A 27855-nucleotide genomic window follows, 5' to 3' on the forward strand; every position below is an offset into this window, starting at 1 on the left:
ATAATTCTTCTCTTTTGTATGAATATTAAGATGTGTTTTTAAATTGCTTTTGCAATTAAATGACTTTTGACAAAAGTTACAAACATAATTTTTCTCTTCTTTGTGCGTAATAAGTTGTGTTTTTAACTTATTTTCAAGAATAAGAGACTTTTGACAAGAGTAAGAATTATTTTCTTTCTCTTTAGCATGAAAGTTAATGTCCCTCTTTAAATAACATTTACATCTGAATCTTTCATTGCAATATTCACAAACCAATTTCTTTCCTTTCTGCTGAGGTAACTCATTTTCACTACTTATATCCTTGACTAAATTTTCTGTTCTTACATCGCCATTTGCACAATTACATTCACTGGATTTTTGTTTTATAATTCCATCATATACCGAATTATTTACACATCTCTTACAATTCTTAGTACTTGCAGTGATGGTTAATTTATCAATAATAACCTGTAAAATTAAAACAACAGTTAAAAAGTAATTATGAATTAATGTAAAATTATTTCCATTAAAATAACATTATTCTATTTTGCAAAATGTGGATAAAAAACTGAATATTTTAAACATATATTCAAAATAAACATCGTTTGGAATATTATTTAATGATTCACAAGTAAAGTTTAACGTAATAACAAACTTTACTTATCCTATTGCATATCTATACACATAGCTGAAACTTTACAGATTGTCTGGGCTAAAGGTATCCAAAATAAATGGCCTATATTTAGGAAATCAGTCCTAATTTCTTAGTAGACTCAAATGATAGCATAAATCTCCAAGAATTGTTCAGTGTACTTTCAAATTCAGTAGAATATGCATATGATGTGCAGACAGGCTGACTCCAATGCGATTGTAGTCCATCAAGATATGGATCCCACAAAAACCATTCAGTGCATGCTTTAGTTAATGGAGTTTCAATCATGTACACATGTTTAACAGCTTGTACAAACTGAATGGAATATCAATTCTTTTACGTCAAAGTTTAACGTCCTCAAAGGTATGACTTTAAGAGACAGAAATCATCAAAGGTTACAGTTGTGATGAGGCTATGGATCAAGTAAGCGACGCATTCACTGCCCGTCCCATTAACTTTATTAGGCGACCTAGTTATGGACTGCAAATATCTCTTTCTACTGTTCACAACATTACCATAAGCACTCAGTTTGCAAGAATACAAGTTACAACTCTTATTTATAGTTAGATATCTTATTTAGTGGTGAGACAACTTTTCATATGTGCAGGATAGTTAAAGACACTCTGTCAAATTTAATGTACTTCATGCAGTAAAAATAAAATAAATAGAATAAATTTACGCTATGTAACCTGGAAAGCCAATTTACATTACTGAGTGGATTTAAATCACGCTATTTATAAAAATCATGATTATTCCTTTTTTTTATATAAAAATGTGCTGCCATCTGTTGCTGCTTTTATAAGTGTCATCTTCATATTCTGTCTGAAAGTTGATCAAGTAGGAATCTTTTGTATTTATGTTTAAATATCTGAAAAATGTCTAAACTTTACCTAGTATTATTTAAATTAAATTTCTTGATATTTTCACTACATGGAAATTTTAATATTAAAATTAACTATTTACAATATTTTAATTTTTTATTATGTTTGATATAATTTTATATAAATATATTATATACAGCTGATGATGCAGGATCCTGTAAAGGTGCTTTTGGAATAAAAAATAAGGTAAGTTTCATTTCATTTACTTTATAATTCTGTACTTGGGTTGTTCAAGTTGAATTTTTTATTAAAAAATACAACATATATATATGTTATCATATATCATGTATATATAATCAAACTGGAAAACATGATTTATAATGTATAATTTTATAATAAAATGTCTGATACGAGATAGTAATAGCGTATATAAGTAATTTAAGTGTTTATTGTGGCGATTTTGAAACCGGGATAAAGTTGTACATATTCATTATGCAGCATTTGTATGCTTTTTATATATTTTTTTTTTTTTTTGTCCAGTCATTTGACTGGTTTGATGCAGCTCTCCAAGATTCCCTATCTAGTGCTAGTCGTTTCATTTCAGTATACCCTCTACATCCTACATCCCCAACAATTTGTTTTACATACTCCAAACGTGGCCTGCCTACACAATTTTTCCCTTCTACCTGTCCTTCCAATATGAAAGCGACTATTCCAGGATGCCTTAGTATGTGGCCAATAAGTCTGTCTCTTCTTTTAACTATATTTTTCCAAATGCTTCTTTCTTCATCTATTTGCCGCAATACCTCTTCATTTGTCACTTTATCCACCCATCTGATTTTAACATTCTCCTATAGCACCGCATTTCAAAAGCTTCTAATCTTTTCTTCTTAGATACTCCGATCGTCCAAGTTTCACTTCCATATAAAGCGACACTCCAAACATATACTTTCAAAAATCTTTTCCTGACATTTAAATTAATTTTTGATGTAAACAAATTATATTTCTTACTGAAGGCTCGTTTCGCTTGTGCTATTCGGCATTTTATATCACTCCTGCTTCGTCCATCTTTAGTAATTTTACTTCCCAAATAACAAAATTCTTCTACCTCCATAATCTTTTCTCCTCCTATTTTTACATTCAGCGGTCCATCTTTGTTATTTCTACTACATTTCATTACTTTTGTTTTGTTCTTGTTTATTTTCATGCGATAGTTCTCGCGTACGACTTCATCTATGCCGTTCATTGTTTCTTCTAAATCCTTTTTACTCTCGGCTAGAATTACTATATCATCAGCAAATCGTAGCATCTTTATATTTTCACCTTGTACTGTTACTCCGAATCTAAATTGTTCTTTAACATCATTAACTGCTAGTTCCATGTAAAGATTAAAAAGTAACGGAGATAGGGAACATCCTTGTCGAACTCCCTTTCTTATTAGGGCTTCTTTCTTATGTTCTTCAATTGTTACTGTTGCTGTTTGGTTCCCGTACATGTTAGCAATTGTTCTTCTATCTCTGTATTTGAACCCTAATTTTTTTTAAATGCTGAACATTTTATTCCAGTCTACGTTATCGAATGCCTTTTCTAGGTGTATAAACGCCAAGTATGTCGGTTTGTTTTTCTTTAATCTTTCTTCTACTATTAATCTGAGGCCTAAAATTGCTTCCCTTGTCCCTATACTTTTCCTGAAACCAAATCGGTCTTCTCCTAACACTTCTTCCACTCTCCTCTCAATTCTTCTGTATAAAATTCTAGTTAAGATTTTTGATGCATGACTAGTTAAACTAATTGTTCTGTATTCTTCACATTTATCTGCCCCTGCTTTCTTTGGTATCATAACTATAACACTTTTTTTGAGGTCTGACGGAAATTCCCCTTTTTCATAAATATTACACACCAGTTTGTATAATCTATCAATCGCTTCCTCACCTGCACTGCGCAGTAATTCTACAGGTATTCCGTCTATTCCAGGAGCCTTTCTGCCATTTAAATCTTTTAATGCTCTCTTAAATTCAGATCTCAGTATTGTTTCTCCTATTTCATCCTCCTCAACTTCCTCTTCTTCCTCTATAACACCATTTTCTAATTAATTTCCTCTGTATAACTCTTCAATATATGCCACCCATCTATCGACTTTACCTTTCGTATTATATATTGGTGTACCATCTTTATTTAATACATTACTAGATTTTAATTTATGTACCCCAAAATTTAACTTTCCTGTATGCTCCGTCTATTTTACCATTGTTCATTTTACTTTCTTCATCACTAGCATTCTTATATTTTCTACGTTCATCCATCAGCTGCAATATATCGTCTGAAACCCAAGGTTTTCTACTAGCTCTGTTTATTCCGCCTAAGTTTGCTTCTGCTGATTTAAGAATTTCCTTTTTAACATTCTCCCATTCTTCTTCTACATTTTCTACCTTATCTTTTCTTCTCAGACCTCTTGCGATGTCCTCCTTAAAAATCTTCTTTACCTCCTCTTCCTCAAGCTTCTCTAAATTCCACCGATTCATCTGACACCTTTTCTTCAGGTTTTTAAACCCCAATCTACATTTCATTATCACCAAATTATGGTCGCTATCAATTTCTGCTCTAGGGTAAGTTTTGCAGTCAACGAGTTGATTTCTAAATCTTTGCTTAACCATGATGTAATCTATCTTATACCTTGCAGTATCGCCTGGCTTTTTCCAAGTGTATATTCTTCTATTATGATTTTTAAATTGGGTGTTGGCAATTACTAAATTATACTTCGTGCAAAACTCTATAAGTCGGTCCCCTCTTTCATTCCTTTTGCCCAGCCCGTATTCACCCACTATATTTCCTTCCTTGCCTCTTCCAATGCTTGCATTCCAATCTCCAACTATTATTAAATTTTCATCTCCTTTTACGTGTTTAATTGCTTCATCAATCTCTTCGTATACACACTCTACCTCATCATCATCATGGGCGCTTGTAGGCATATAGACGTTAACAATCGTTGTCGGTTTAGGTTTTGATTTGTATAAATTTAGATTTATAAATGTAAATCTAAATTTATAAATCTAAATAAATTTAGATTATAAATTTATCGAGTATACTCTAATACTCGAGGGCAAATTCAAAATTATCATAACCCTCTTTTAATGGATAGAATTTCTAACTGGTATTGACGGTATGTATTCCTATTGTGAAGGAGGACAACTTTGAGGCTTCTTTTGGAAAAATCTACTAACAGTCTCCAGTCAGTACTTTCATAAGGAATGTTAAATCGAGTCAAAAGTCCACATATATCGGTGCAGAAGTCTACTTCTCTTTCTGAAAAATATGTAAGAAAATTTGTTTCTCTGTACCTTAACCAGAAAAATTAGGTGCCAGATGCTAGCAGGTTCTTTACTTTAAGCCTTCAACCAAGCAATTCTGAATTTTTTTTGTCAGATGTGATTCTAGAACTAAATCGTTTAGTTCAGATTGTGAATAAAGCTCTAGTGCACAGTTATCTTCATTTAAATCTCTTGTGGAACTGCATATTTCAGGTAAAATTTCTGGTGGAAATGGCACTGATAGTAATGGACCATTAGGAACCAGACGTAAAGCGTATGGCACATTTAAATAGACGATTCTTTGTTTATTCTTCAAATTGAAACCGTGAACACCACTCGAACAAAAGTAACAATCATCGGTGTGATTTCACGGCTATCGTCACACAATTGAAACTCCAAATCTGAAGGTTTTGTTTCCTTTGACCACCGTCTAAGTCCTTCAACATATATGTAGCAAACTTATTGGGATGCCAAAGTTTTATCTTGATCTTCTATTTTCATTCTGAAATATGTGAGGTACACTTGTCGAACGAAACTTCTTATATTTCCTTTTTGCTTTCCCTCCATTAACTCACCACAGATGTAACAAAAAGAATCTACATCCTGTTGAAGCCATTTGAAAAACAGAAAGTTTGCTTTATGGCCTGAAAATATATTATCTACTGACAAAACACATCTGATCGCAGAAGATGGAAAAAGCTATTTACACATGCTGATGGTTGAAACAACACTGGTATTAGGTGCATGAGTGGTGCCGATAGCTGCCAATAAATGTTACATCTTGTTAAGTCTTATCATAACCTGTTGAACAAGCTCTCCCACCGTCTCATTTTCAAGCCAATACCCTCCCCCCTGCCCATCTCTTCACACCACTCGATTGTTTTTGCTATAAGAATAACTCGATTGTTTTTGCTATAAGAATAAAGCCAAAAAAGTGAATATATTAATTTATAATACAAAAAGAATATTTTATGTCTATTTTAGAGTATCATATTTTAACTTTTTAAAAATTTTGAAATTTGCGAAAACTGCAGAAGCGATAGAAAAAAATGGTTATTTTCGGATTCGGCGAAAAAAAAAACACGTAGGAATCGATTATCAAAAGTTAAAAACATTCCAAGTTACAAATTATGTAGGCCTGTATTATTATACAAATTGTTAGCATAGAAATACCCAATAATTTCTCAGTACAATGTTAAGTTTTAACAGATTTTCTTTTATGATGTTTCTGTAAAGTTTTAGGTAGATTTCATAAGAAAGCTACGTATTGTAAATGGGTACCATGATTCGACTTGCAAAAAATTTTGACATAGCTTCGTGTTTCACATCCCCCCAAACCCCAAAACTACCGTCAGCTCAAAAGTTCATATATACATTTATATATATATATATTTCACTTTCTCATGGACTCGATAACTGCCGTAATTTTGCACCAATCACTTTTAAATTATTTCTTAAAAATAACTTATCCGAAAATCTCAGTTGAGTTCGTTGGCCAAAAATAAGAACATAGAAGGTGGAGATGTGGGTTGGTTCTTTTTCGTAAAAAAAACCATCGCTATAACTTTGTTATTAAATTATATCGAATTCGTTTCAAATTCCTACTATTCTTTGGATAAGGGCCTAAAGGTTTTTGATATCACCAACCATTAGCCCAGGGGGTGGAAAAAATGGGGTTTTGAAGACAAAAAAAAATTCATACCTCCATAATAGGCACAGTATAGAATCGGTTTAAAGTAGTCGTTAGTCATCTGATCATTACCAAAAAATTTTGCTATACAATTTTTTATACAATCAACCCTTACGGTAAGGGATGACCGTTGCTGTAATTATAAGATGGGACTTGTCATATGCTAAACACGTGAAAATGTTTTTCACATGCGATCATTATCGTATCGAGTAAATTTGAAGTTTTTCTTAACTTTAACGTGGAAATAATTTTTATCCCCTACTTAGCACCGGAGAAATATACCTGTCTCACAGATCTCCAACCCCTGACCTGTTTTTGATTTTTGGTCAACAACCTCTGAACCCATCAAGCACTAATTTTTCTAAACCCAAGATAATGGTCGGTGATAGTGGATTGAGCACTCCCATACCTGTGCCCACTTCTGATGCGATTTCTTCAACAGTGAACTAGCGATCATGTTTGATAAGCTCAAACAGCACGGATGCATCGGTTGTGAGACTTGTCCTTGGGTGTCAACCCACGACTTTAGTTTTCTATACTTTTGCCGGTGCTTAATTGTTTGGTTCCCAGAATGCTTGGTTCTGGGGCAGTGTAGCGTTCCCAAACTGTACCTTTAAACAAATTAAAAATTTAATGCTGGTTTAATGCCTTCATTAGTTACAAAAGTTGTGCAAAAGACGACAGAATCGCTTGCTCACTCATGGCTGTACTGACGACAGAACAGAGCAGAGGAGCTAACCAAGCTAGTTCCCCTCTAACATACAAAAAACATTCACCTGCCAGCCAGCTCCAGAACTGTTTGCTGCGTAGAATAGTAAAACTACCATTTAAATCTGATTCACCCTAATGTATGGACAGATTTCATCGATTCAATTTTTATTTTATACATGTAGTTACTCTAATAGAGTATATCAGTTTCACTTTCAAACTTGACGACTTTTTTTTGATGGCCTTATAAAACACACATTATTCGAAATAATACAGTTTATTTGCTGTCGTAAGTCTTGCCATGTAACTTAAGCGATAGATTTTTTATATAAAAAATTAATTATATAGATATTAGATTTATCTCTTTAAATGAGAAAATTTGGTTGACTGTGTGGAATGAATACAATATTTCTTCATTAAATTATGCTTTAGCTCATACTTAGCGGTAGACATGTTTATATATACATCTTTTAGCGCATAATAAATTACCTTTATATCAAGACAAGTTTTTCACCCATAAATATTTTTAAAATTGTTAAACGATAAGAAAATAATATTTTTTCACATCTTCAAAAAATCAAAATTTAAATAATCGAGAAAGTAGTATTTTATAGATTTGTATTGTGAATTTTATAGCTTTGTAAATTTTTTTCTACATAGTTTATTACATAATTTTGTTCGTGCCTTTTTTGAGTACCATAATTTTTTACCGAACGTTCTGGGAAACAGAAAAAAAAAATCTTGTTGAAATTTTTCATGTAAAATAGTGTAATTATATTTGCTTCGTGGAACTAACAGTGCTGGAATATCAAAAAGGCTAGATTACTGAGCGGTGATGGATTTTGAAATGATGGGTGATTCAAGCAAAAAAAAATCAACCTAGTCTCTGTATATACCTTTTGAAATTTTCTAATAAAAACATTCAACAAAATACCATTTTTATGTTTATGAAAATGCTATATTTAAAAATTTTTTTTTTTTTTTTACTTTTTTATAAATTTATTTTCCTCATTTTTGGCTGACATAGTTATGATATGATCTATAACAGTTCTTTTCAGTTTCTTCTTGTTTTGACTTTTCTGAATGTTACATGCGCGTGTGTTTTTTCCCTTATAAGGTGATGTAAGGCTTGAAGATAGGTGTGCAAAAAGCAAAAAAAATCTGCTTTCTAATGACACAGAATCAAGATGAATTGATGACATTGCTGCAGATGTTTGCGATTAGATAATTCACAAAGTGAATTTTTTAGTATCCTATTTGATGAATTTACAAATGCGGCAAAAATTTTCCCGGTTCATATGTTTTGTGAGATATGAAAGCGATAGGGACTAATCAATCTTGTCACTATGTCATCGACATAGGGACAAGATATATTTCATTTATAACAACCTATATAGTGTAGGTAGTATATTACACATACGACCTAAAATGCCTATACATATTGTATATAAATTACAACATATATAGGGGACAAGAGACATTTCAAATTTTAAAGAAAATATGTTGTTTTGCAAATCAATATCTGGTCGTGCAACAGTACAATGTTTTTTTGTCGTTATTTATGAATCTGCTAAAAACCATAACATAGACTAAACCAAATGTATTGCGGTTTGTAGAGATGGTGCAAAATCAATAACAAGAGATAACAGTGGATTTCTGAAAAAATTAAAGATCATCTTACACCAAGGGCAAAATGGTTAAACTGCTTCCTTCACAGACATGCTCTTACCGCAAAAATTATGCCGGAAAATCTGAAATTCTTTGTAAAACTATATAAATGGTTAATTTGACTAAAAATCAACAATTGCAGAATACGCTGTTTGCTAAACTATGTGATGAAACGGGTGAAAAGAAAAGTTCTCTTCCGTACAGAAATCAGATTGTTATCGCAGGGAATATTATTAACCGGTTATTGGAATTGCAAGCTAGATGATATTTTTTCAAGATACACAAATGCCATTCTCATTGCTTTTAAAGAATAACGAGTCGACGTACTTAGATGAAGTATTTTCACATTTAAACAACTTGAATGTGAATTTACAAGGATATGATGATAAAAACATTTTATTAATGACAAACTTCACGCTTTCATTAAGAAGCTTGATGTCGGATTATTCACCTTCAAAGTAAAAATTCTGATATGTTTCCAATCGCTTCTGATTACATTGAGAACGTTTGGATGAATAAGAAAGACTATCCACCACAGTTTCGATAGCATGAACATGCATTTGTGCGAGCTTTCAGGAAATAATTTCCTGGAAGATAAAAATGTTTTCATGAAGAGACGGGTACTGAATCCATTTAGTGAAAATATTGTTGCTGCTGCTAAGTTACTGGTTGAGATTCACAATCGGCTCATTGAAATGTGTGCCGGATAAAATGTTACGATAACAATTCATATCTGAAGATCTTTAGATACATCTTTGGCTTTCTCTGAAGTGAATATGAAAATTTAGTCACAGAGGCGTTAAAAATATTAATCCCTTTTGCCATCCTCTCATTACTTAAAAATAATTTGCTTTTTTGTGTGTTTCTTACACATCTATGGAGAAACTTTTAAATGAAAAACAAATGTAACTGTCTCTTTACATGTGTACTTTTAAATTTAAAGATTTATAAATCTAGGTATAAATTTTATAATAATGATTTTTTTTCTCACAAAATGATTTTATTATTTACATGTAGTCTAATTTCACGACCCCCAGGTTGAAAAACACCGGTCTAGGTTATTAAAATGCTGCTGCATGTTGTTGTCTGCTGAAGGAAATTATGTAAACAAATTGTGGTTTATATTTGAATATCTCTCATAGAATGCCCTTCCTTGTTAAATATAAGTCTATGTAATCAGTGAATTACAAATGGTTTTTGTAATGAAACTAACTAACTGAAACTAAGACCAAAGAATTTCATGCATTTTAAGCCAATGACAAAATGTTTGAGTAGACAGTTTAGAAATCAAATACCAAATCAACAGAACCAGGGCAGAATTTCAAACTTAATAGAGCACATGCATGTTTTTTTTTTTTTTTTTGTAACCTCATAGAGTATATCAATTTTAATCTAGCAGCTAATGCATATATAATTACAATGAATCACATCTTTATTTTGTCAGTAATGATAGAAAAAATTGAACCTTACTACATTAAACACTGTCAAAAAATTGATGATACTCACAGTGAAACAATTTATAAAATTAAGAGGCTTTTGAGGGATGAAACTATTAGCAGATATACAAATTAAAGCTGTTATAACAATTTTAAAAACTGTCAAATTTCATTTGGAATGTCCGATGTACCAGTTGGCCATCAATATGGCAAAATCGAAATGTTATTAACAATAAGAACAGGTTGATAATGGTAAATCATCATCTTTTTGATAATTAAGAAGTTAAAGATGCCATTGAAAGCACTCACTATTTGACAGCCAGGATGATATTATAATGAAACAGACAGCATAGCTGGAAGCCATTCCAGAAGAAGACTACAAAACTATTTCCAGCAGCGGTGGAACTGCTGGGTTAACAAAAATTGGGTCACAAGGGAATTTCAAAGGAGATTAGATTGGAAACCAAAAGCTAAAAGTATTTTTTTTCAAGTTCAAGAGTTGAACTTTTTGAACACACCATGTATTCACTTACGATACTTGACTAATATTTATTACACGACTGCCCAAATATGAGTGTAATGTATTTGAGGGTGTTTGTATGTATGTTGGTTTTACCAAAGCAGTTCAACGGCTCAATCGGTTTAGATATATGACCCTGCATTGGAATTCTTGTTTCTGGGAGTGTCATATAAATATATATATATAAAATAAATTTAAAAAAAATTACACTACATACAAATAACACAGCAAGATCAATATATTCAATGAAATGAACAATGTCACTTCCAAGATACAGGCAACAGGAAGTTTATACCAGGTGGCATTTAACCAAGTTAAATATTTTAACAAAGTCATATCGGCATAAAGCCTTCATGGATCTAACAGCAATGGTCCAAAATTTAGGGGTTTCGCACTTCTATATTACACTGTTGTGTAATGATCTGCACTGATCATAGTACTGTCCTAATGATCAGACACCCTATTTTTTTTGGCTATCATGTTTTTTTTTCATTTTTAACAGATTTAAAACTTGTTTAAAATATAATAAAGTAGATAAAATGTAAATAATTGCAAAAATATTTTAACATTTAAAGTATTATAAATAACAGAGAATTAACTGATATATAGCAATCTGCACCATATTGCGCATAGAATTGCAGTGTAAACAGACCACATTTACCAAAACAAGCAGTACATCAGTGAACTATAATGGGGAAGAAACCAGTAATATCTTTTTTAAATATTACTGAATGCATACATGCAGGAAAAAATGAATAAAAGAAAAAAATTAATACCAGGATCGATATTAGAATCTGTCATTTGTCTATTGTATGTTTCTTTTGCAGCTGTTCTAGGTAAACGTGGTTCTTCATCATCATCTGGAAACAATTCTGCCAACCTCTGAGGTAAACAAATTCCCATATAACAAGGACCGCTCCATGCAGTATCATCATCTGGAGGTTAACAAAAATAAAATTAAAAGATTGAATATTTTAATATATTTCAAGAGAAGTTTTAATAAAGATTCTTTATTTATGAAAAAAAAAAAGAATAAAATATAACTCTCTTGGCTAAATTAATACAAAAATAGATTCTTATTTCATAATTGAAACCAGAATTTCACATTACAAAAATGGCAGTTTCATATGTCAAAATAACAGAAATTTTTATGCTGCAGGTCCTTCCTTAAATTTTACAGGAAACATAAGTTGTTTGTATATATCATAAAAACCTAACCAGACATAACCTACGCTTGCACACCTTGCTAAATATGCAGATTAAATGATATTTAACATTAATTAGATGAGGTTGGTGAGCATAGGTTATGTTGATATACATACAATTTATCAGTACACGGGAGTCAACATAATCTGAAGTGTTTGTAATTTTTATTTTTCATTAAAAAATGTACTCTTTCTACTGTAAATAAATGTTACTAATCATTTTCTCATGAAATCTGAAGAAGTTGCATCAAAAGAAGTGAAAAAAAGTGGCAGTACAATAACAAGCAAGTACTATTTATTGTCCTCTGACTTACTCCAGTTAATATATTTATTTTTTTTCATTTCAAATTAATGTTCTATTCCTTTAGCAAAATATTTTGGTAGATAATAACTTAAACATATGAAAAGTTACATGACTTTTGTCAAAAATATTTTAAATAACTTTTTTAGAGTTCGTTTCTGGGTAATGAAGGTCATTCAAGTATAAACTGGAATTTTGCCATGCGGACTGAAAGCAGTATTGTAGTGGGGTGCTGCTGGTAGAGATGAATATGTGTGGCGGGGAACAACCAGCCAGCCACATTCAAAGGTCATGTTCCCACATCAGTAGCAGAATGTTTGAGCAGGAAGTATCATCATCTGTTGAGCAATGAATTATACTCAGATTTCTCATCAATGAAGGTGTCAAATCTTCTGAAATTTGTTGAGTTCCACGTATTTGGTTTGCTGAAAGAAGCTTCAGGAGGGGAAAGATTTGAAGATGATGTTGCAGTCGAAGATTACATGCACAATTGGTTGTTGGGGCAGCCTTCCTATTTTCTTGATGAGGGGATCAGGAAGCTGGGTATTTTCTGATGGAGAAAATTAATTTCTGCCGAAGGAAACTATGTAAACAAATTCTGGTTTATATCTGAATATCTCTCATAGAATGCCCTTCCTTGTTAAATATAAGTCTATGTATGTAATCAGTGAATTACAAATGGTTTTTGTGATTATCACTGAAACTAAGACCAAAGAATTTCATGCATTTTAAGCCAATGACAAAATGTTTGAGTAGAGTTTAGAAATCAAATACCAAATCAACAGAACCAGGGCACAATTTCAAATTTGGATATCAATGTTATAAAATTTCTAAGAATTTGAATTAATCAGAATATTCATTTGCTTCCTGGTAAAATGAATGATGTAAATTACCAGAGAGAGCAAGTCAAGAAAAGGTAAATTTTTCAGGAACATCATTTATCAAGAAAACTAAATTCCAAATGTAAAAGATGTCAACAGTACTAACAATCTAAGAAATAAAAGACATTTGTTTTCTCAACAATGAAGTCCAACTTTGTAAGGAAAATGTAACACAGAAACTACAGTGGAAACGTGATATCGGCTGCTTCAGAAATTGCAAATGGCCAGGTTATGTCCTTTGCAGCTGAGCACTTTCGGCTTTCTTTCAGGAATCCTGTATTGCCTCTGATGATTACAAAATGCATCAACAACTAGTACTGCCATAACTCTGCTATGGAATATCTTACAGCTATTTTTCCAGACGAAGTGATATGAGCTTTTGAAATCTTATACATTCATACCCTAAAAGAATACACTCTGTTCACACCTCATACTTAATGTAGATATAACCATTACTTTAACAATAATAGTCAAGTAAAATGCAGTAAGCATTCATTCCACGCAATGTTTTCTATTTAGTAAAAGATCCCTGGAAAAGTTGGTAGAGTACCTTTTGATTTTAACACGGCTGAATGTGTATGCCGCAACAGAATGATTGCTATACATTTCATTAATAAAACAGAGAAAAAGCTATTTATACATAATTATTTACCTGGAGTCGGTAGACCTGATGGACAAGTGATATGGCTATGGCTGCTTTGATATGGAAGAGTAGGAGATACTCCAACTTCACTTAATAGATGACTTAGCTTTACACTATGAGCTTCAAACTCAGACATCCTGAAGAAAAAATAAATGCATAAAAAAAGAATACATATGCAAGGGATGTTTGACAAGTAAAGAGATCTTAACATTGCCTGACCTCAACAATATATTAAGAGCACCCTCTTAATATATTGTTGAGGTCATTAGTTTCCCCCATCTCTATTAGGGGCACATCAAGTTTCCATAGGATACGTTCATTATATTCTGTTGTTAGTAGCTGTTTAAGCTAATCAAATACAGAGATTAGGGAAAAATGGGTAAAAAAGAGTTTTGTGCAGTGACCAAACATTACTTTTTGAAAGGCAAAACATCACAGAAAATAAGCCAATCTGGATAATATAATAATAATAATTATGGCAAGTCAGCTCAATGATTAGTCGATTAGGAAACATTTTACAAGTGGTTTGGTTATTATTGGAAAGCTGATATGAGCACAAATGAAGGTAAATATCAACAACTTGTTGAGGTTGCAACTGCAGAAATTATTGAATGGAGATGGAGGATAAAAACTTGAAAATACATGAGATAACTAAAAAAACACGCATCTAAAATAAATAGATGCATCATATTTTAAATGGAACCCTAAAACCAAAGAACAGCCAATACAATGAGTTGTTACAGTCAAGGAACTTACTCCAAAGAAGATGGAAGCTGTTCCACCAGCAGGAAACGTGATATCCATTACCTTAACGATTGCTCATGACGTGATCTTAATTGAACAAGAGAAAAACACAGAAAGAGAGAAAGAAACAGGTAAACAGGAAAAGAGAGAAATTGTCTGGTAGAGAGTAAAATGATGACCGGACAATATTATCCATCCTTTGGCTGAACTATCTAAATAAGAAAATAAAGAAAAAAAATGATAAAATTTGACAAAAAGGAAAATTATTTTTTACCAAGGTAATGCTCCAGTTCACTCTTCCGTGATTGCAATAGCAAAATTGATTTTGTAACAAAATTCTTGTGATTTTTCCTATCTGTCAGACCTAGCCCCTTTGAACTATTATCTGTTCCCAAAAATAAAGAATTTACTACCTGATAAGAGAGCTACAAGAAATGAAGTTATTGCCAAATCATTAGCATATTTAGAAAACTTACATAAGCCATATTAAAATGGTGGAATTGAAAAACTTTAGTATCAATAAACTGTGTATAAACTTGAAAAGAGGTTATGTTAAAAAAATAAAAGTGATCTTTATTTTGGCACAGACACCTTAATTGTGTATAAAACATTTCTGTATTTAATGTTACATAATTTGGATTCATATAATAATACAATATTACTGTTTTGTGGCTGAGCACATATTCAATTCTATCTTCATGTTCATAATCGATTCTATAGTCTTAATGAATTCAGTACACTTATTCAGAATGAGAACTTGTCTTTTTTACAATAATTATTACATTACATATTATCACACATCTGTTTTATACCTATTAGAATCATATTCTTATATTAAATAATTTCATAAATATTTATCTTTTATACAAGTTAAAATTGATTTTTAAATTAATAATTAGATTAATTAACAATTACTATAAGAATCCTCTACAAATTGCTTTTTCAGTAATGTTTTCGTATTGCTTTGGTATACGTTCAGCTGGATTTAAAAAAAACTTATAAGACTGTAGATTAGAGTGTAAATTCATAAATACAGGTAGAGAATTTTTTTTCTCTTAAACATAACTTATTAATTTAGAAAACTGTAATGCCCTAAATATACCATTAAACAGGTAATTAACTAATTAAAATTCACAAGTCTAAATTATAGAATTAAACATTATACACACAAATGCATTTTTAATTACATTAGATTAGTATAAATCTTTTAGGAGTATTTGTTTGTAGTTTATATGTAGTTCTTGTATCCATTAAAAACTAATATAGTTGTTAAGATAATAATTCATATTAATGTTTCTGCTAAGATCACTATAGTTTCATTGTTAGTACTACTTACCTTTTTTATTCCAAATTGTCTCTGTTAACGTATTGTTTGGTTCTTTAGGGGTTATCATGCAACCAAATATTTATATAACAAAATAATAGAAAAGGCAAACAATAAGAAGCCGTTTGGGATTCATTAAATTACTGTCGTTATAAATTCACAATTCCACATTATTCCTCTTCTATTTCTACCATAAACTTTCGTTTTACTAATTAAAAAATAAAAATAAATAAGCAGTTCAAATGTAATAGATAGATGTGCTTATTTCATCTGGAAGAAAAATATCATAAGTTTTTTACCTTGCAGAACCATTTTAAATGATAATAGTGCAGACTACTCTTCAATTAATATATATATAATAATTTGTCCATTCGGTTTAGGTTATGTGAATTGAGGCTTCAGAATTTTTTTTGGTAGTTTTTTTGTGGGCAAAAAATGCTTTCGTGTTATCACCTGGACACGATATATTTGCTGTAATAAAAAAAAGGTTATATCACATTGTATATCTAAATTAAAATAAAATTTTGTGAATATTTGAGTCTAAATCAAGATTTGGACTCTTAACTACAAAATGTTTATATATACAAATATCAAAGACGATAACTTTTTACAAATACCAACAATTGTTTTTGCTATTTCCTAACATGCACACATACATACACACACACACACACACACACACACACACACACACACACACACACACACACACACACACACACACACACACACACACACACACACACACACACACACACAAAGAATGAATTATTTTAAAAAATACTCACAGTGGCTTATTAACAGAATGTCTAGGGCGTACTAAAGGAGACATTTGTCGAAGATCCTGAAAAGCAATTAATTCAATAGGAGAAAGGGGAGATAATGCTGGTACTGTAGCAGGTAATGGTCTACGACCTCTATGAAGTATTCTCAGAGTAGCGTAACCCAATGCATCCTGGTGACTTAGCCGAGAATTACCTGACAAAAATACTTCTATAAATTCAAATATTTACATATTAAATAGGGAAAATAATTTTTAAAACCATAAACAGTTAGCATGCCACTGGTTTTAATTTAATATTTCCTTTAGGACCACAATAAATTTACAAACATAAAAAATAATTGATAAGAGTAATAAAAAAAAAGTGAACTATTCAATACGAATTCTTACAATTTTTAAACATTTTAATCCTTAATTTTCATTAACAAAATCAAACTACATTTACTTTTATTGAAAATATATACGGTAGGTTTAAAAAGTTTCCAAAATTTGTTTATTTTTCAAAAACTGCTTACATAAAAATATTTTAGAGTAAACTTCCTTCAAAAGAGTTATTTCTTTGGCAGCTACACACTTTGATCAACATCTATAAAGTTTTTGAAAACATGCCTGGAACCCATTTTGAGACAGCATTCTCATCTTCATTGCATTTGGCCATCAAGTCACTGGCATTCTAATAACTTTCCCCTTCAGAGAGTTTTTCAACTGAAGAAATGAGTAAAAGTCAACTGGTGCCAACTCAAAAGAGAATGGTGGATGCTCTAGAATTGTTACACTGTGTCATGCCAGGTACTCTTTGATCAATGAGCCAATGCATCAAGCAAAAGAATCCCAATTATTTGTTTCCCAGTTTTCAGGACTCCTTCCTTCTCACTTTATACTGTAAATGATGAGTGATAAAGACATATATTTTCTTGTTCACTGTCAGCCCATCATAATTAAATCTACAGTGAAAAATATCAATGTAAATAAAAAAAAATTGCAATATAACTTTTCCTTTACACCTTTTTAAAAGAAATTACTATGAATCTCTAGATGATATTAATTTCTATTCTGACAAAAAGTATTTTAGAGTGTGGATTGTACAAAAAATATCTCCTTTCATGATTTTTCTGTTGAAAATTTTGATCTTGATTAGCCATAGTGATAATGTCTTCTTATGGTATCATGCGAGTTTCTTGTGTTTTTTTTTTTAAATTATATGCTAAAAAATTTTTTACTTGTATTATTGTCACCATTAAGTAATATCTTCAGCCTGACTTTTTTTTATAATTTTAAGAAAAGTTAAATGATAAATGATAAAAAGAGTCTTATAAACACTTTTAATGCAGATTGACTTTTAATCAGAATTTCCAGCTAATGGTATCATTTTTTCTTTTAAAATAAACTATAAATCTGCAAAAGTTATCATTTTATCTACATAAATCAGTAGAGAGTGATATAAAGGATAGTTACAATAATATTCATATTCATGTATAATATGGTATTGTACATCAATACTCATGCTAAAATCTAAATCATTTGATATAAAAATATACGAAAGTCACCTTTATTCAAAAATATAACAAATTCATTAATGTTTTAATATGATTACCTTCTATGTTTAGATACCTTAAATGATTTATGATATATAGAAGTTTCAGCTTTTGTTAACTTTTCTGCTTAATATATGAAGCATTGCTTCCCTAATCATTTTTTCTGCAGCCACATGAATAGCTTTTAATTAAAACTGCCATATGTAAATATACTGTTTCATTACTTTGCAGAAACAAACTTTATAACAAAACAATAATACAAAATAAACTAAAAGTAAAATCTATAAAACTTCAGATGCACTAACTCATAACTAAAATAAATTTTAATAGTAGAAACATTTAGTAGGGCAGCTTAGGGCTATTTGGGCAAATTTTTTATTAACAGGTTAATATTTTAAGTAGTGAATGGTTACTGATATGTGGTAGAGAGGATAGGGATTGTTATGTAAAATTCAGACTAACAGACTGTTAGTTTGGTAGAGAGGTTATATGACCGATGCCATGTTGATGTGAGTTACGGTACTTGTATGAGTTATATATCACATCTAATTTGTTGTTATTAACAATTAATATCATCTCTACATGACAAACTGATATCTTACAAGATCATATTTATATGTGATCATTAAAAATCAATTTATTTGGATTAATATGAACATGCATGCATTTTGAAATTACCTGTGCAACCAGATGAATTTCCTAAGGCGATTTCAGTTTTCTTTTCACCTAATGATGTTAGAAGGAGCAGGATAATTCTAATAGAGGAGTCCAGAAATTGACTTCAGTCTATACTTTGTAATGATACTTGCAGAACTGACATCCTATGACAGTTGTAATTCTTAATAAAATTACGATTGAAAGCACTGATATTCAATTTACTGTTTGATGTTGTGGTTACCAGTATTAGAGACCTATGTTTTGTTGTGATCTGATCATCAGTAACTACCAGTTCACAAATTTCATATGGATTATTTGGCCAAAAGTAGTTATGTCCAGAAAAAATCACATTATAAAGGAAAATATAATGATAAAAATAAGCATGCTTACTTGCCAGCATCTATAAGTTGCAACCACCAACCCTGTACACTAGTTTTTTGCTGGTGCAATCTTTGAATTTCAGAAAACAACGATAATCATATCTGATAGATTCATAAAACATATTTAGGATTTAAACAGTTGACAGGGGAAAAGTGTATAATCCTCAATATTAACTTAGATCAAAAAATTAAATAAAAGATGTGATAATTAAGTTAGGATAACGTAAAATTAAACTTACTACAATACGTAATATAATTCTTAGTAACTTAATTTATAGGTTAAATAAATCAAATGAAATACTTACTTTTTCTTTTTGATACATTAGCAGTAAAACTAGATTTGCGAACTTGTCCATGGCCAGATGATTTCACTGTTGATAATGAGCCAGCACTTGGTATGGGGCTCAATGTCTGAACTCTATCACTAAAACAAACATACAAAATAAAACAAATAAATGTATAATTTTTTCTTCAATTACAAATGTAGATATATAAATACCTACAAACAATAAATTATAACCCAACTAAGTCTACTCTCTATTTATAGCAAGCAATAAAACAAGTGAATAAATTAAAACCTGCTTAATTTCAATAATTAAACACTAAAAATCAATACGTAACCAAATTTTTAATATATGATCATTTTTTTGCTTATTTCAGTACAAAATAAAAATTTTTCTCTACAGAATTAATAACAATTCTATTTAACCTTTTCGCCACTACTGGCAAACTTTGCTGCTGTAGTAATATGTATTCCTCACAACTCACAATCTATTTTTACTAAATGATAGCTTATTTTTACACTTAAATTTATTTAAATAAATATAAATTTAAGGTAATTTATAAAATTTGAAAGCATTCTGTTTTTTAATACATATTGACTTTTTCTATAGTTATCATAAAAAAATAAATTAGAAAAAATTTGTTATTAAATCATGACTTAGGGTTGTTCTAACAATATAAGTGTAAACAGTGTGTGTAATTTTATGGGTTTTTTGGGGAGGGAGGAGTAGAGAGAGTAATTTTCAAAATCATTATGACAATAAATTTCAAGAATTATCATAATAAATGTGATTTTTATTGATTAGTTTATACTTTTAATTTTCAAATCATAAACATAAAATACAGATATGGATGCAAACAAAATGTTACCTTATAAATTCAGAAGTAATATTTTAGGAATCAAAATAAATATAAATGATATTTCTACTACATAATATATCTCCTGTTGATTATTATGGATGTAAAACATATTAACAATAAAAGCTGCCGAATCTAAATACGCGTAACACAAACAAAACTAAAAACTTTTCGTGCTTTTCAGTTGTTTCAGAAAAACTTTAGAAAAGTCTAATTACAATTCTGAAAGACTACTTTTTAGCATGTTTTGAAATAGTTAAAATTAAAATTAAGGGAATATCATTCTTTATATATAACATTTTGCAAATATAATATATAATATTGAAAATAACAATTTAAGATATTTTTAAATTCAAACTGTTTATTGTCCGATAATTAATATTTACAATGAAACTGCTTTTAATTTAATTTTCAATAAGAATATTTTCAAAATTTTATAAAAATTAAGTATTACAAATGAAAAAGTCACAAAAAAATAAATGCAACTGACCTGATAACTGAATTATGATGTTTACCAGCAGATTTGCTTGATGAATCATTTAAACTAACACCACTTATATTAGAAATACCACCGCTACTACTGCCGGTTGTACAACTATCTGATCGACTTTTTCGGGTTACATCTCCTACTGCCCTAAAGAAAATATACACAAATGAATGTTTTTAATGAAATCATAAACTGTCAGTCAATAATAAATAAACATCTTGAATTCTAAAGGGAAAATAAGATTTTGCTGTGCAAGATAAGAAATTGAATCTTTTTACATCCTGATGATTCCATAACAATGGAACATCTCAAAATGTACAATCATGGGAAATAAAAGGGATGACGTATAGATAATTTTCTGGAAGTTAATGCTACATTTAAATCAGTTCTCATAAACCAGATAAGTTAAACAATACTGTGTTAAATAATATAATTTTCTTTTAGATAATAAGACTTTTGGTAGATTAAAAGGAAATACAAAAATGGTATAATATTATATAGAATAATAACAATCAAATTACTAAGAAAGATTGTTGTGTACAACTAAGATAAATATTTTTATATTTTTTACTTCTAATTGAAGAAAATAAATTATCAAATAGTTAATTTAATACTAAAATGTGAGGAATAGTTTTTTATTTTTTTGTCTTCAGTCATTTGACTGGTTTGATGCAGCTCTCCAAGATTCCCTATCTAGTGCCAGTCATTTCATTTAAGTATACCCCCTATATCCTACATTCCTAACAATTTGTTTACATATTCCAAATGTTGCCTGCCTGCAAAATTTTTCCCATCGACATGCCCCTCCATTATCAAAGTGACTATTCAGAATGCCTTAATATATGGCCTATAAGTCTGTCTCTTCCTTACTATATTTTTTCCAAATACTTCTTTCATCAATTTGCCACAACACTTCTTCATTTGTCACTTTCTGACTTTTGGGTGTCCCACCCATCTGACTTTTAACATTCTCCTTTGGCACCACATTTCAAAAGCTTCTAATATTTTCTTCTCAGGTACTCCGATCGTCCAAGTTTCTCTTCCATATATACTCCAAACATATACTTTCAAAAATGTTTTCTTGAGATTTAAATTAATTTTGGATATAAGCAAATTATTTTTCTCTGACTGAAAGCTTGTTTTACCTATGCTATTTAACATTTTATATTGCTCCTGCTTTGTCCATCTTTAATAATTCGTCTTCCCAAATAAGAAAATTCTTCCACCACTATAACTTTTTCTCTTCCATTTTTATATTCAGTGGTACATCTACATTATTTTCTACTAATTTCATTACTGTTTATTTTCATGCGGTAATTTTTACATACGACTTCATTCATGCCATTCTTTGCTTCTTCTAAATATTTTTTACTCTTTCTAATTACTATATCAACAGAAAATCGTAGCATCTTTATCTTTTCACCTTGCACTGTTACTCCGGATCTAAATTGTTCTTTAACATCATTAACTGCTAATTCTATGTAAAGATTAAAAAGTAATGGAGATAGGGAATATCCTTGTCAAACACCCTTTTTTATTATGGCTTCTTTCTTATGTTCTTCTTTTATTACTGTTGCATTGTAAATATTAGGAATTGTTCTTCTATCTCTATACTTTAACCCTAATTTTTTTTTAAATGCTGAACATTTTACTCCAGTCTACATTATCAAATTCATTTTCTAAGTTTATAAATGCCAAGTATAATGGTTTGTTTTTCTTTACTCTTCCTTCTACTATTAATATGAGTGCTAAAATTGCTTCCCTTGTCCCTATACTATTCCTGAAACCAAATTGGTCTTCTCCTAATACTTCTTCCACTCCCCTCTCAATTCTTCTGTACACAATTCTAGTTAAGATTTTTAATGCATGAGAAGTTAAGCTAATTGTTCTGTGTTCTTCACATTTATCTGCTCCTGATTTCTTTGGTATCCTGACAATAACACCCTTTTTGAAGTCTGATGGAACTTCCCCTTTTTTTGTAAATATTACACTCCAGTTTGTATAATCTATCTACCACTTTCTCACCTGCACTGTGCAATAATTCTGCAGGTATCCCATCTATTCCAGGAGCCTTTCTGCCATTCAAATCTTTTAATGCTCTATTAAATTCAGATCTCAGTATTGTATCTCCCTTTTCATCCTCTTTGACTTCCTCTTTTTCCTTTATAACACCAGTTTCTAATTGATTTCTTCTGAACAACTCTTCAATATATTCCACCCACCTATCGACCTTTTCTTTCATATTATAAATCGGTTTACCATCTTTATGTAACACATTATTATTAGATTTTAATTTATGTACCACAAAATTCTCCTAACTTTCCTACATGCTCAGTCTATTTTATCATGATCATTTCTCTTTCCACTTCTTAACACTTTTTTTAAACCACCCTTCTTTAGCTAACTTGCACTTCCTGTTTATAATATTTCTTACTGTGATAGTTCCTTTTACCTTCTTCATCACTAGCTTTCTTATACTTTCTACGTTCATCCATCAGCTTTTTTTTTCTTTTTCCTGTTTAACCTCCAGGAACTACCATTCAGGTATTACTTCAGAAGACGAATGAGGATGATGTGTATGAGTGTAATGTTGTAAAGGCTCAGTTCTACCATTCCTGAGATATGTGGTTAATTGAAACCCAACCACCAAAGAACAATGGTATCCATGATCTAGTATTCAAATCAGTATAAAATTAACTGTCTTTACTAGGACTTGAATGCTGGAACTCTCAAAATCAGCTGATTTGGGAAGACGCGTTCACCACTAGACCAATTTGGTGGGTTGTTCATCCATCAGCTGCAATATATCCTCTGATATCCAAGGTTTTCCACCAGTTCACTATGTTCTGCCTAAGTTGACGTCTGCCGATTTAAGAATTTCCTTTTTAACATTCTTCCATTCTTCTTATATATTTTCTACCTTATCTTTTTTACTCATATCTCTTGTGATGTCCTCCTCAAAAATCTTCTTTACCTCCTTTTCCTCATGCTTCTCTAAATTCCACCAAATCAACTGAGACCTTTTCTTCAAGTTTTTAAACCCCAATCTACATTTCATTATCAATAAATTATGGTCGCTATCAATGTCTGCTCCTGGATATGCTTTGCAGTCGACAAACTGATTTCTAAATCTTTGTTTAACAATGATATAATCTTTCTGATATCTTGTCCACCAGGCTTTTTCTATGTGTATATTCTTCTATTATGATTTTGTTGGCAATTACTAAATTATACTTCGTGCAAAACTCTATAAGTCGGTCCCCTCTTTCATTCCTTTTGCCCAGGCCGTATTCACCCTCTATATTTCCTTCCTTGCCTTTCCCAATGCTTGTATTCCAATCTCCAACTATTATTAAATTTTTATCTCCTTTTATGTGTTTAACTGCTTTGTCAATTTCTTCATACAGAGGAAAAAATATTAAAAAAAAATTAAATCAATATGTTTCAAGCTTCTAAACCAATAATCTGGTTACAATATTAACAAAAAAAGATAGTTTTGGAGCTATTATTTATTAATTTATTTGTAATTATTTGAAATAACTATACTAATACTTATAATTTTATCTGAAGTAACTCCAGTGCAGTTGCATTGTTTTATGAGTGCCACCATTGGGATCTTGTAAACAAGGAAATATTACCAGTAACTTTAATGAGGAACTTTTCTACAATTTTTAAGTGTATGAAAAAACCCTACTGACATATTTCATATCTCTACTATTTTTCCAATACAGTTGCAAATCTCTTTTTTTTTAAACAGACAAACCTAATTTTTATAACTTTTTGATGCGATATACAATTCTTAAGATTTTTTAATCTACAATTTACATACAAAGGCTAAAAATTATAAAAATAAATTTGAAAGAAATCCTAAAGAATATAAAAAATTTTTATTTTTTCATACATTGGCAATAACAGTTAATTAAGTTTAGTGTCCAGTATCTGAATATTCATTTGAACAGTGTTTCTGCTGTTACTGTTCAATCAATCATTCACAGTGGGTGATATCACAAATTTGTTTTCAGTTGGAGAGTTGATGGACATGTTGTTAATTTAGTTTAAGTATATAAAAATACTTGCTGTGAATACCAGGAAAATTATCCAGATTGAAGAATACTGGATAATAATTTTACATGAATTATAACATCGGTTTTTAAAGAACTGCTCCAAATAACCAGTGGTTCTACTAACCGATGTTCATTGTATTTTCTCCATTTCCTATTTCTAGTACTTCAGAGGGTTTTTGTTGTCAAAACATAAAGGCCTTCAATTTGTACACAGTTACTTTCTTTAAATGGAATACTTATTCTACAGTACATATTATGCTAGCTACCCATTCACATTCGTTTCATTGTATAAAAATAAGAAATAGATTTATATGTAATAGATTCAGAAAGTAATGAGATAAGGATACAGTTTGATCCTGTTGTTTTTCAACTTGTGCATAGGAATAATTGTGCAATATAAGAACCACAAAAAAAAGAAATGTATAGATTTGATGATGAAATTGTACTTTTGGCACAAAAACAAAATAAGAATTAGAGGAAATACTGAATGGTATGTATTTATTATTGAGAAAGAAATCCAATCTTGAAATAAATTAAAGTAAAAAAAAAAAAAAACATGATGAAATGTACCAGAAATGAGGATAACAAGGATTAAGTATTAAAACTGGTGAAAACAACATACCAAAAATTTCAACTTTTTTTTTTTTACGTAGGTAATAAAGTAATACATTCATCAAAAGTAGATTGGCACAGCAAGAACATCTTTTGTGCAGAAATAATCTCTCCAATATCATATACATATCTAATTAAAAAGAAATTACTGAAAATATTAGTGTAGAGTTTAGTAATTTTATAGTAGTGAAATATAGGTAAAAGGAAAAAGTAAAAATGAAAAACAACCTTTGAAATGTGGTTTTACAAGAAAATGCTGATAATTTCCTAGGTTGATAAAATCTGAAATGAAGACGTCTGGAAGAGGACAGAGATTTTTGGTGGTTTTATAAAGAAATAACAAAATTGGTAGATTACATATTAATACAACAAATTAGTAAATCTGATGACAGATGGATCATTATGAAGAAAATTATGAAGTAATTTTTAATCGTATTACCTGGTAAATTCAACATGAATTCATCATTATCACTTGTGCTGCCAGTAGTAGTAGAGGGATCCTTTGGAAGGTAAAAGATTACACTTTTTCCGATCTAAAATAAAGCCGAGAAACTTTTCAAAACAGTATTAATATACACTGAATCATCATAACAGAAATCTTTTAACAACAAAGCTGTGTACACAAGCAAATATAAACACACAGGTGCATATACACAGTGAGCTTTCATGCCGGTTCCGAGTCACATTAATTTAAATGATCGCATAATAAATCTTATTAAGACCTTACTAATTAAGGATAAAAATTTATGCTTCCTGATTTTTGAAAGCTCAAATAGGAGAAATATGATTCCTGATGCGGGGGCGATAATCCCTTTAGAAGTGGTAGAGTAAATGACATGAAGTACTGCATAACAAATTCAGTAGAACTTTTCATTCTTAAAGATACATAAAACAACCAGACTACTCCTCAGCAACAAATTTAACAGCAGTGGCTAAAAGAAATAGTTAATTATCAGATATTTATTATTTTTATAATTAACTTCAACATTTGTTAGACACTGTTAACAGATATTATCTGAACCGGTCATAATTTTGCCTTTTAACTTCAAACAGTTGTTTGATAACGGTTTGCGGTTCATCGACTCAAAGAACTTTGATGTCTTTGCAATCCTATAGAATTAGATTTTCTATGCCGTCTAAAATATTTTTAAGCAAGGATATGGTTGAGATCATACTCAAACCTTTTTTAAAATTACATTATCATTTACAATTTAAATCATACTTTTTTAGAAAATTATACAGAATCTTTCCTTCAAACACATTAGTCGGGAGGGAAAGAAAAAAAGAAGGGGTGTTCTTTTTTTTAATAAGGTTGCTTGCTGTATGTGTATATACAAAGGCAGCTTTGTACCAGCCTTTCATTTACAATGAATCATTTGCTAAGTATATGGTTCAACGAAAAACTTGAAGATATACTTGAATCGAGGACAATCAAGTACAGTAGGAATCATACCCTTCAGATCTTCTGAAAACATTAAAATATAACTACATTAAATGTTCTTATGATTATATTATAATGCAATGTAATGAAATCTGAAGGTACATCAATGAATTTGTTGGCTATGAATGGTTGGTTGATGTTGGGTGACTTGCATTTTACAAACAAAAATATTTTCAATGTTACATGTAAAGCACAAATTTCATACACTACTTTTCATCATTTTTTAATCTTAAATGATTAAACACAGAATAAATCAGCAATTTTATTTTAAGAGACACATTTTATATATATATATATATATATATATATATATATATATATATATATATATATATATATATATATATCACAAAGTTAGAATATCTAGAAAAAGAAATTTATTGTAACAAGAGTTTCCCAAATCCAGTTTTTCATCTATTTTAAAAGCAGGTTAAATGACATTAATGACAAATATCCATAAGTCATTGGACAAAATTTCATAATCAGTTCATCCAGTCTGAAGATAACAAAAACAAATCGGGCTCACTACACCAAATCCCAAAATGAAATCGCCCAAATACACAATTAGATCATCATATTAACTAACAGTATCATCTAATAAGTAAAATGTGATTTTGAGCCCAGAAATGACAAAAAAAGGTTGTTTGCCCCCACCCACAATTTAAGGATATTTAAATGAGACGAAACACCATCAAAAAGTATCTTTGCTAACTAAGGGACATTAAATTATGTGAAAAATTTACACGTAATCTATTTAGTAATTTATTAATTTTTGAGTAAAATTTTGATACACCTGTAAGGGCTGAATATCACTGCCTGCTTGACAGATTGTGACTAAAATTAACTATCTGAAGTTTTATATTAGTAAAGTATATGAT

At 30.2% G+C, this 27855-nt stretch overlaps 1 protein-coding gene across 1 annotated transcript; it reads right to left on the bottom strand.

Moving 5' to 3' along the window:
* Positions 1 to 61: 61 nt before the first annotated feature.
* LOC142323401 (uncharacterized) lies at positions 62 to 27011 on the bottom strand. Its single transcript, XM_075362971.1, has 7 exons — positions 26953 to 27011; positions 20864 to 21007; positions 19539 to 19657; positions 16669 to 16858; positions 13822 to 13949; positions 11559 to 11717; positions 62 to 447 (listed from the first exon to the last, which is right to left on the bottom strand). The coding sequence occupies exons 1-7, from the start codon at positions 27009 to 27011 to the stop codon at positions 437 to 439; spliced, it is 810 nt and encodes a 269-aa protein (XP_075219086.1). The 3' UTR covers positions 62 to 436.
* Positions 27012 to 27855: the final 844 nt, after the last annotated feature.

Source organism: Lycorma delicatula, chromosome 4, assembly GCF_047948215.1.
Source record: "Lycorma delicatula isolate Av1 chromosome 4, ASM4794821v1, whole genome shotgun sequence".
Taxonomy (NCBI): domain Eukaryota; kingdom Metazoa; phylum Arthropoda; class Insecta; order Hemiptera; family Fulgoridae; genus Lycorma; species Lycorma delicatula.